The sequence below is a fragment of the Hypanus sabinus genome, chromosome 3 (assembly GCF_030144855.1).
Source record: "Hypanus sabinus isolate sHypSab1 chromosome 3, sHypSab1.hap1, whole genome shotgun sequence".
NCBI lineage: Eukaryota > Metazoa > Chordata > Chondrichthyes > Myliobatiformes > Dasyatidae > Hypanus > Hypanus sabinus.
The window spans coordinates 40,776,186-40,788,445 of record NC_082708.1 but is presented as its reverse complement, the minus strand read 5'-3'; the positions used below and the strand labels follow the sequence as shown (position 1 = coordinate 40,788,445).

At 40.7% G+C, this 12,260-nt stretch overlaps 1 protein-coding gene across 3 annotated transcripts in view; it reads right to left on the bottom strand.

Annotated features, from left to right (window-relative positions):
* flt3 (fms related receptor tyrosine kinase 3) overlaps positions 1–12,260 on the bottom strand; it is a 102,657-nt gene that overhangs the window by 69,970 nt on the left and 20,427 nt on the right. Inside the window, exon 1 of one of the 3 annotated variants that reach the window (XM_059964136.1) lies at positions 11,951–12,212. The exons of the other annotated variants lie outside the window; for them this stretch is intronic. Within the exon in view, the coding sequence (XP_059820119.1) occupies positions 11,951–12,002 (52 nt within the window). The 5' untranslated portion in view covers positions 12,003–12,212. Of the gene's footprint in view, positions 1–11,950; positions 12,213–12,260 lie in introns of those variants that run through there. 3 annotated transcript variants of the gene reach the window in all.

The window sequence follows — 12,260 nt, the reverse complement described above, 5'->3', positions numbered from 1 at the left end:
AAGTTCACCCCTAAAATGAAAATGTGTCTGCCTTTCACAGATGGCCACATCAGAGGAATGCAAAGAGGGATCCAGATTCCAATAGTATGTAACCAAAATGTTCACATGGGTTCTAAGTCCAGTTTGTGACCTTGATGAGCGAGTTGTAGAGCCATAGCACAGAATTGTGTTGCGCAGAGAAAACCAGTTCATCCATTCTCCAGTTTGTTTTTTGCAATCCTGCAATTCTCTTGCTGAACCAATTTCTCTTCAAAAGCTTCAATTAAATGTTTCCATCACCTTTACAGCAAGTGACATCTAGCTCAAGACTACCCACTGCTTGGAAAATAATTTTCTGCACATCACCCTTGATTCTTTTGCAATCAACTTAAATCTATGTTCTTTGTTTTGAAAATACAGTATCATGTGCTTCCCATTCCTAAATAGCATATAGACACACTTATAACCATACAACAATTACAGCACGGAAACAGGCCATCTCAGCCCTTCTAGTCCCTGCCAAACGCTTACTCTCACCTAGTCCCACCAACCTGCACTCAGCCCATAACCCTCCATTCCTTTCCTGTCCATATACCTATCCAATTTTTTAAAATGACAAAATCGAACCTGCCTCTACCACTTCTACCAGATGCTATTTGCTTCTCTTATCAAGGCAAATGACAGACTAGGAAGGAAGTTTAAGAATCAAACAGATTAGAGCAAATGCCCTGTATTATTATGAAGGAATTCTAAGAGTCAAAAACATTAATTTAAGATGCAGCAGAAAAATAAACTGATTACCTTGACTTTGGAGTGGCCAGCAATGATTTTTTGGCCCAATTAAACAAATGACCTTTGGCTTAAGAGGCAAATATAGGGACAGTTGTGCAGATAATTGACAATTTACCCAGTTTGTAGACTCTGTGTGAGTTTAAAGAAACCAATGGAATTACATTAAAATCAGAAAAGCTTGGCATGCTCATCAAGACCTCATTGATAGAGTGAGGAACAAAACTGATATTTCAGGTTAATGCAGATGCGGCCCGACTTATTGAGCACTTTCAGTACTTCTTGGTTGTGTTTCATTCTCCAGCATCTGTGGACCTTTTGCAGAAACTTTAACAGATTTTGGTCACTACTGTGGCAATCATTCTCCTACTTCATTAGCTCCTCTGGAATGCTTTCTGTTTCAGTGGATTCCTCTCAAGTTGCTACGTTTAGCAAAACACATATGATTTCATTTTCTAATTTTAATATCTCAAAGTAATGCACAAGTCATCACATATGTTTTTTGAATTAGAGGGATTTGATGTTGCCTTAACCATTAATGCTTCAAAGCATATGCCTGGTTTACCAATAGCCAACTGTCTATATGCCCTGCTCCTATGGTTAATGCCAGATGAGATAATTTTGCATGGGGATTGCGCAGTGTTGTTTTGAACCACTAGTCAGCAGTCTTATGTAATGATGGAAAAATATCCTTTACCTGCAGTATTCAGCTCTTCCTGTAGCATCTTTATTCTCTGTACATTTTAACAATAACCTCAAACCAAGGTAAAACTGCATGCAGAGCATAAAAGATTTAACCAGAAAACATAACTGTTCCTGAAGCTAATATCTTTTCACACATGCTTTATAAATAGATATGTTTTAAGGGTTCTGGAGTAAAAATGGTGCAAGCCAGGCAGCATCTGTGGAAAGAGGAACAGAGGTATTGATGAAATAGACAGGTGTTTAGTTTGGGATGTAGTGGTCTCTTTTTCTGAGCCTTTTGAACTCTAGGTGAAAGTGTGCAAGGTTCATGGTATCATGACAAATGATCCTTCACCACTGTTAACAACCATCGAACTAAAGATTCCCACAACTGAGGGAGGATGTTACATTTCTTCAGGAGGTTTTAAAACATTCTTGTATTACTTCTCTAGTCCTCCTTATAATTACTCAAATCCTGGATTGTGCCAATTTTGCACATCTGATGTCACCCATGGAAATGACCTAGTCTGCTCATCCAAGGCAGGTGCATTGAGCTGAGAGAACATGTTGATATTGGTGTCTGCTAAGGAATATGGAGGTTTTGCAGAGAAGACATTGGTGATGTATCTCCTGGGATTTGAGGTATCTGCTGGGGCTGTCCATGTATCAGAAACATATGAGAGGACAGTATCATTGCTATCTGATAGGCCATGAACCTAAGATCCTGATCTTCAAACGCTCTTTATCTCAAATGGCTCCCTGGCTGAATGAACTTGATTGTGGCTTTCACTGTCAATGTCTGCCTTTAGTGCAAGGCTCAGTCTCTCACTTGCCTCAGTGAACTTGTGGGTGACAACTTGTAATTTGGCCTCCAAGTGTGCGCAAGTGTTGTCTGCATCTTTCAGCTGAGCGACCAAGGTTAGAATGGCTTTGGATTTAGAGTGAAGCCAAGTAAATTGAACAGTTTCTATTTTGTTCTAATAGATAGAGGTGCAATATTGGAACAAGACAGACTGAGATGGCTTGGTGGTAATGGAGCAATTTTGCATGATACCAGCCTACACTGAAAATTACGACTTCAATATTATCACGTAGAGGACGTGTGGTAAAGAGAAGGACACTACACATACAATCTCAACTGGGAGAATTAAAGGCTTTCATGCAATCAGTAAAGGGGCATGCACAGCATATACTGCTCCTTACACCTCTAGGAATTGCTGTGCAGTGCATATATACTCATTAACGCTAAGCATAGGTGGAATCCACAAACTCATTCAAGAGGCAATTCTTTAGCCCTTGGTAAGAACTTGAGATGGAGATTGGCCCAGACTTTCCCTGTAGCAGAGAGCAGGGAAACCCCTCTGAGGGTGATGCATTTGCATTGTACCTTCTCGTATAGAAGCTCACCATTACTCTATCTAGGGTCTCCTGGCACTTCCTGTCCTCTTCAGATGTGGAGATGAGCCTAGGAATTTGTCTACTAAAATTGCAGATTTCAGTGGGGATACTATTTGCTCTTGCTGTTTTGGCAGTTGATTCACATTCTTCTCCAACTCTTGTTGGTTTGGGTAGCAGCAAGAGTTGGTTAGGTAGTTTGTGTGGAATAGAAACAAGAACATATGCACCAAGGATAGAGTCTTGTTGCGAAGTTCTTCAAAAATGCTCTTTCCAGCAGGCACCACTGCCTCCTATTGTTAAGAAGCTTTCCTCCATTGTTTCCTTTCTGCAGAACAAGCTTTTAGACACATAGATGGTCTTGAGAGTACTAAAGAATCCATGGCTGTTATGGTTATTAGTAAGTTGCAAAATGTCCTCTTACTACCAATCATCACAGAATGCATTTCAACTTTCATGTGTCTGTAGTCTGTTTCATTTCTTTTAGCGTGTGTGTGTGTGTATGTGTGTGTGTGTGTGCGTGTGTGTGTGTGTGAGAGAGAGAGAGAGAGAGAGAGAGATATTAAATAACTCTTGCACCTTTGGTCATTCTCATTGAACCAGACTAGAACTGGAGCTTCCTGGAAATGAAGTCAAAATTATCTTCACACAGAATATTTGCAGCTTCTGTCAGGATCTCCATTCATTCTGGATTTCTGGTTCAGTCCACTTTCACTTGTTACTTACAATAGGATAGGTTGTTCCTTCAAATAGCTTAAAGAATATCTGGAACACGTCTTTAAAAAGGGTAATTTATCTCTGTAGACTTAGGAAGGGGAAATCACTCTTGGCTTTTGATTCTAATTAAATTCCAGTGTCTGGTATACCCTTTTCCACTAACAAAAAAAAAAGAAATGAAAATAAAACAGAAAAATCTGTAAACAGTTGGCAGGTTTGCAGCATTCAGAAACAGAGAAACTGCTTTTGTTTCAGATTGGTGAGCTTTCATTAGATCTGGGGATAGATAAAGCAAGCTTTGAGATACTGAAAAAAGCGAGAGAGAATAGGGAAAGGGGGAAGTCTGTGACAGACTGAGAGGCCATGGAAACAAGAGGTGGGCTAGAAAAGGGAAGGTAGCAGGTATTTAATAGTGCTTAAATACCTATATTCAGCTTTCAATGTCCAGCAAGCTGCCTGCATTTGTACTGTAATTATTAATCGTTCTTTCTTGACTTTAACGTTGTATATATCCAGATAGTGCCCTTTCATACAAACTGGCTGAAAATCCAACTCTCTTCTGAAGTGGCAAAAAACTTAAATACAAGTAGGCAGTGTTATCACAGCATTTACATTTAACTGTTTAAACAAGGAGATGAAGGTTCACTCTCTAATAATTTACTTTAATTCCAAGTGGACTTGACAAATATTTAAGGAATCTAAAGGGGTCCACAGCTAATTTTTTGACCTATTACTGAGGAAGTCAAACAATAATAAACACTGTAAGACCATTAACTACAGTGTTTCTGGGGACAGTTCACATCCTAGTTCCAGTTAAATTGCATCTGCATAGTAATGCTATTTCACAGTCATCACATTGATTTAACCTCAGAGTTACTATTTGTTGCACTTAAATGAAATGTAGTCTTAACCTTCACATTCAATGAAGATCTTAGGTACCTGATGATTAATGGTTATCTTTCAGCATGTTAGTAGTAATTTGTTTTGTACTATTTAAAGACAAGATCATTTGGCTTATGATGCTTATGTTGCAGATTTTTGGGTTGGATACCAATCTATTGTCATTCTGGTGTAACACCAGTGACACCCTCTTGAGTTATTAACTGAGAGGCTCAAATCCTTTCACTTTAACATGTGCCTATTGGAAAATGGTATGCTGAGCCTGACTAATTTTGATTTAGATCAATGGGTGTTCAGTTGGTTCTGTCTATGCTAACGTAAAAACATACTAAATTGGTGAAGCAAAAGCCACACTCCCCCTTATGCCTTCTCTGCCATTCAAAAATTACATAGACTCCGCTTTTTCTAACTTAATCTCCATTATCTTGGTTTTTTTTATAAGATATATCTGCCTCAGCTTGGAGTATACACAGTGATTGAACCTCTGTAGCCATCTGAGATGGAGAATTCCAAAGATCTTCAAAACACTTTTTAGAGAAATTTTTCCTGTCCTTATTGTATACAGTAAGAACATACACTGCAGTTCAAAACTTTCCATCCTCTCTCATCATCCACCCATTCAGAATCATACAATGAGTCTGTTTCTCCTTCATCTAAGTCTGTTATTCTCAATATCCTTATGCAACAACTATCCTATGCCAGGAATAAATCTGATAAACCAGTGTTGCTCTGTGTCTAAGGCAAATATAAACTCACTGAGATAAGGAGACCAAAGCAGTATATGATATTCTCAGAACATTTGTAGGGAGATTTGTTAAAGGTGCATCCAATCTACTTGCCACAAAGGCTCTCATGTCCTAGCTGTTCCAAAAAAATGTTATAAAAATTAGAAACCCTGGGAATATTTATTTCAGATTCCCATCAGATGCAAAGTTTTGATTTTCCTGTTGGCTGCATCAGCCTAACTTTCTGTGATTCATTTACAAGGACATGAATCCAACTGCAAAGTAGTTACTGTCCATTTAAATGTTCTTCTTTTTCCTACTGTTTTATGAAAGTGAAATATCTCACATTTCTACAAACTATGACTATTCTGTCGTCACCTTGGCCACTTACATCTTACAACCTGCATCTTTCTCATAGTTTAATCCGTAAGAATAGAGAGCAACATCACAGCAATATCTCTGCCACAATAATCCTCAATACTGGTGCTCAGCAAAGCTGCATTCCCAACCCTTGGCTTTACCCTCAATATACTCATTACATACAGTGTGGCCAGATCCTGCTTTATCTTGATTTACAAGTTTGCAAATGCCATTACTGCAGCGGGTGGATGCCAAACAACAAGACAGCTTAGAAGAAGGAGATACAGAGCTTAGCGGCATGGTGCCTAGACAGTAACTTTCCCTGAATCAAATCACCCAAAATGCTGGAGGAATTCAGCAGATCAGGAAGCATCCGTGGAAATGGAGAAGCAGTTGATGTTTTGAGCCAAGACCCTTCTTCAGGACAGGAAGGGAAGAGGGAAGATGCCAGAATAAAAAGGTAGGGGAGAGAGAATAGGATAGCTAGAAGGTGGGATAGATGAAGCCAGCTGAGTAGGAAAGATGAAGGGCTGGAGAGGAATGAGTCTGATAGGAGAAGAGAGTGGACCATAGGAGGAAGAGAAGCAGGAGGAGCACCAGGCGTAGGTGATAGGCAGGTGAGAAGATGTAAGAGGCCAGAGTGGGGAATAGAAGAAGAGGCAAGGGGGAGCAATTTGTTTAAGTGATAGGAGAAATCGATATTCATGCCATCAACTTGGAGGCTACTCAGACGGAACATAAGGTGTTGCTCTTCCACCCTGAGGGAAGCCTCATCGTGGCACAAGAGGAGGCCATTAACTGTCAGCTTGGAACAGGAATGGGAATTAAATTATTGGGCCACCAGGAAGATTTGCTTTTGGCAGATAGAGCGGAGATACTTAACTAAGCAATCTCCCAAGTTCCAAACAAGTCTCACCAATGTAGAGGAGGCCACACCGTGTGTACTGGACACAATAGACAACCCCAACAGATTCATAGGTGAAACATTGCCTCACCTGGAAAGATTGTCTGGGGGCCTGAATGGAGGTGAGGGAGGGGGTGACTAGGCAAGAATAGTACTTTGGCCACTTGCAGGGATATGTGTCAGGATCGAGATTAGTCAGGAGGGATGAATGGACAAGGGAATCATGGATGGAGCAATCCTTGGGGAAAGTTGGGAGTTTTACCTTCATCTACAGTACTGTGCAGAAATCTTGGGCCAGAGCGCCTGAGACTTTTGCACAGTACTGTATTTGTCAATGCAGAACAAAGAGCGAGTTTGTAAATCTGGCGGGAGCAAAGAATGTTGGGAATAGCAAGGGTAGAGCACCTCGAGAGGAATGTGGGGCAGGTAACAGAGAAGTACCGGGGCAGTGGGGGAGGGGGGGGGGACCTGACACAGGCGCAGACACACCCGACCCTGAGACACCTGGCAAGGTCCTTGGATTTCAAACAATTGTTTTTTTTCTGATCTTTACAAATGGGTCTCTGTGACACCAATATTGTCATGTCCCACTCCATTGTCTCTCTGTTCCCCTTTTCTCAACCATGATTTCCCTCTCACTGCACCCTTCCCACTCTCAGTCCACAAAAAAAAACCCAAGAATCAGGTTTATCATCATAATGTATATCATGAAACTTGTCTTTTTTGCAACAGCAGCAGTACAGTGCAATGCATAAAATTACTACAGAACTGTGCAATGGTCTTGGGCAGCCTTTTGCACAGTGCTGTATGCATTCAGTAAAAACATAAATAGCCGAGGAGTGGTAGTGGGGACAAGCTCTCACTACCTAAAAGTGCTCCTCACGGCAGGCAACTCAAATAGCCTCAAATAGACATCCAAGTCCAGCTCCTCTCCTTCTCATGTGGCTTAGCCTCTAAGCCCAGCTGAACTGTTTCTACTGACAGGAGAAGGGACGAAGGCGGGTCCTGATGCCTTAAAACCAGTGCTTTGGGTAGATGGAGCTCGTCAGCCTGGGAAAGCAGTCCGCCTAAGTGAGGGAAAACTGATTTCAAACCTCTGCTGCCTTGCGGCCATACCCACTCATGGGAAAGGCTTCAGGAGTAAACCCTGAGGACAAATCCAGAGCTGGAGTCCCTAAGGTAGTCCGATGTTGCCTTCAACCTCATTTTGGCATCTCCTGCAAAAACACCGATGCCAAGTTGTATTGGCCCTTGCCCTTCCTTTGGACAACATCGGTGGTGTGGAGAGGGGAGACTCGCTGCATGGGCAGTTGCTGGTCTTCCTTACAACCTTGGCCAGGTCATTCCATTCCAGGCGCAGATCCATGGTCTCACAAGACTAGCGGATGCCACCAGATGACACTCAACTAATGACCCTATCAATAGATCACTACTTATACTCTATCAATCGAGAAAGTCCCTATTAATTTCACAGCAATGTACACAAAATGCTGGATGAACTCATGAAGTCAGGCAGCATTGATAGAAATAAAGAAACAGTCAACGCTTCTGGCTGAGACCCATCCCATACCCCTGTTTTCTGTAATCCAATCTTTATAAACAAGGATATCCACTACTACTGCCACCACCCACTAAGAGGTTTTGGCACAAAAGTGCCATCTTATTCTATACCTTTGGAAGATCTATATATTCCAAACACTTCAGTTCCTCTTTATCTAGCTTGCCAATCACATCCTCAAAAATTCTAATAGATTTATGAAGCAGCTTCCTTTCATTCTAATCATATTATGTTTACTTATGCACCCTGTTATCACTTTCTCAAAATAATAGACCAATATTTCTCCCGACTGCAGACAGCAAGCCAACCTCCATCACATTTGCGTTTCTCTTTCAACCAGTCTTCAATGCTTGACACGTGCATCAGACTCTCTGACTTGGCAGCATTCCTCAGTGACAATGCAAGCCGAAAGTCGGGCGAGTTTGATACAGTTTATCAAGTTCATCACAAGCGAAGTATGATAAAAAGCAACAACATACACAAAATGCTGGTGGAACACAGCAGGCCAGGCAACATCTATAGGGAGAAGCGATGTCAACGTTTCGGGCCGAGACCCTTCGTCAAGTGTTGGTTGTGTGAATTTATTGCCACAGACGGCTGTGGGGACCAAGTCATGCAGTTTATTTAAAGAGGAGGTTAACAGATTCCTGATTAGTCAGGTCATCAAAGGTTACGGACAGATGACCGGAGAATGGCGATGAGAAGGATCACAAGTCAGCCATGATGGAATGGCGGAGCAGATTCGATGGACCAAATTATCTAATTCTGCCTCTATGTCAAAACAAAACTGATTTGAGAACTGGCTACGACTTTTACATATATTATATTTGGGGTTTGGTCAAAAATGCTCGATAATGTTCTGTTAACCATTGTCATATCTCTAACAAGGGTGCACCGTGCCGTTTTCGCACAACTTTGGAAGAATATAATTAGTGCCTTGGCTCCTTCCGTACAACTTCCTTCGATTTTATAAAATTATTAATTGTGAACTGTGGGATAAGGGTTAATAAAGGAACGTGATACCCGAAGTAAAGGATCAGACAGGATATTACCCAATGATGAACTGGACACGAACGGCCGAATGGCCTGCTCATGTTTCGCATTGTCGATTGTTACGATTAGCGGCATGCTTGTTTCATAACATGCATGCAGAATTAATTGTCACGAAATCGTACTTTAGTCTTGTGGTTATTTGTGTAGTCATCACTTGACGACAGGGGAGTCCTGATCCATACCAGTTTATGAGATGGTGTTAAACAGGATTCAGTTCGCACATACCGGTCCGATAGTGGGCTTCAAATCTTATTTGAATGGATATACTGAGCTGCAAAAACGTGTTTTGGGATCCACCGCCCTGCTCCCTTGGGTATAGGATTTCAGACCTACACGGGTCTGCGAAGTACTGGTTAGGATCAGGAATGAGAAGAAGAGTAATTGGAGGGGACAAGCAGCAGAGGGGTCAGCTCTCAGTGGGTTAGTCTTCAGCCTGAGAATCTCAGCGAATTCACTGTGCTCAGAGCCGCTGCCGGTGATCGCTTCAACCTGCGCTGGGAGGGCTGCACTTGGACCAGCGACGCTGTTCCAGGGCATCCCGGTTTTGCAAAGCTAGCAAACAAAATATCCGCCAAGCTTCTTTTTGCATTCGTCAAGCAAAGATTCCGGATTCCTCCTGTATTGTGTTTTCAGCACTGGGCGTTGAAGAGAGCGGTGGTTGTGGTGAGCTCCGCCAGCTAGTTTGGGTCTTGGGTTTTCACATTAGGCATCTAAAAATGCGTATTGGAACAAAGGCAGCCGGACATGCTGTATGCTTCTAGGAGGAAGTATTTTTAGGCCTATATAGTCTCCGAAACATTGTGATGCTCTTTTTAAAAAGAAGTTCAAATAGAAAGTTAGTCTATTTGCTAAAATACTCCATTTTAGTCTTCAGAATTTCCACAAGAGTATTTCATCCTTCGAATAGTTTGTTTATTGATGTTGTCCGATAACTGAATATTTTAATTTATAGCTTTTTTTCACCTGTTTCAAGATTAGTGGTTTGAAGTTTTGTCTGCTCCTAGGTAAGTTCCCTTTTTGCAAAATTATGAAATTGTATCAAATTAAATAGTTGTCCTAAAAAGTAATGGATATCCGGTGCTCTACTGCATGGTGTTTAGAAAATGTAGGGTTCCTATGTAACTCAGGTTATATGCTTGGCCTGAAAATGTAGGGTATTGGCTTTATTATTATCGTTATTATTACATACTGTAGAAGAATTTTCCTGTCTTCGGACCAAAGTAACTTTCGAGCCAAAATTGCGTTATTTTATTACCAACAGGATGCCTAATCATATTATGATAACAATCAAGAGAAAATCTGCGGATGCTGGAAATCCAAGCAACAAGATGCTGGAGGAACTCAGCACGGCAGACCAGCCTGCCAAAGGGTATCGGCCGAACGTCGACTGTACTCTTATCCATAGATGCTGCCGGGCCTGCTGAGTTTCTCGGTCATGAGGTTTCATTTACACGAGGCAGTTATTTGCATTATTACAATAGCACCAAACACGCAGTCGTCTGCTAGAAGGTTAAATATTGCGATTGGTTAGCTAAATCTAAAGGTGGGGTTTGCTTGTTTTTGGTTTAATGTTTGTACTGTTTTCCGGATCACTGCACAGACAAAGGACAGTTTAAGGACGAGGGGAAAATATCACTTGTACTTTCGTGTATATTTATGTCTTCTTTCCGTTTCTCTCCCACGTGTTTGATTGCAAGCAAAACACCCAAGTACAACTGAAATAAATCAAAGGACGCTCGCGAAGTCCCTATCCTGCGCGCAGAACGGCATTGCGAGAGACTGAACTTCACAGCATGTTCGCAGTTTCATCTTCCCGACATGCTGTTTATCTTGATTTCCTTACGTTATTCTCGGGAAGTGCTTGATATTCTGAAGAAACATCGATAGATTTCGGTTTCAAACCACCACATTGCATGGCAAATTTGTTCCGGAAATAAATTTTCTTTAAATGCATCACGTATAATTTAAACAGAAGTGAAAATATTAGGTTAACAGAAGTGTTGTCTGCGGGACCACATGTAAACTACCAGCTCCGTGCAAATCCAATTCCGCGGATAGTGCGAATTTGGAAACTTCGCAACCGTAAACTTTTCTCCCGAAGACTGTAGTCAGGAAGTAAAATGCCCATCCAAATGAAAAAAGAGAGGAAATTAAAAACAATATAACAAGGTGAAAACACTAATCAGCCTTATTTTGGTGTGACTATGTTCATATTAGCTCATCTGTACAAAACAATTATAAAATATAACGGTGCGCCGATAGAAAGAATTAGATGTCCGAAACAGTGCGTACTCGCTGGGTGTTTTGATCCTTTTTGTGGTATCATTTTCCAAGAGGCTGGTCGGATTATGATCTAATAAAGGGACTATTAAAGATAATTTCCCAGGGATTGTTACAGATGCAATTCTTCAACAGGTTAGTTTCATGGAAATTTTACAAATATTACCGTTTCTTTTCACGAGAATGACTTTGTGTTTTAGAAAACTGAAAATAACCTTTAAATAAAAAGGCGATGCTTTGAACAAAAGCGATGTAATTATAACATAACAGAACATGGCTCAGCTGCGGCGAAAACGTTTTTTGTAACTCAAGTGCCAATTAGGTTTACTCATGTTAAGAGCAGTTTGCACGCACGTGGGTTTGGTGAGCTAGTGGCTTATTTACATAAATCAGTAATACATAATTTCAATAAAAAACAAGGTTCGCGTTAATTTTTAAATGCTTGTAATACTTTTGAAATTTGATTTAATATCACAACAGCATCTAAGTTCGTTAACATTAAAAGCTAGTAAAAATGCTAAACAATTTTAAAATGAGCGAATCAAATGTTCTTTATCAACGAGTCTAAATATTTTAAAAAAACAAGTATATTAAGCTTATACGTACTCAGAATAAGAACAATACTGGACTTGATTGGCGTCTCGGATAGTAATTCCATATTAATTGTATTTCTACCGCTTCAAAAAAAATTATATAAACACGACATAAAAGGATTCTTGTGTTCCATATACTCCACGGTTACGAGAACACTGCTCGCAAAATAATATTGCCGTAGCTTAAGCCTGTAATACGTCACTAAACAGGAACCAGCAAAGGGCAACACTGTACGTTTAAAAACCATTTGTTACTTCTAAATTTGCAATGGCTCATTTGGCAATATATCCAAAGAGGTGAAAGTGAGTATTTTTATGCCACA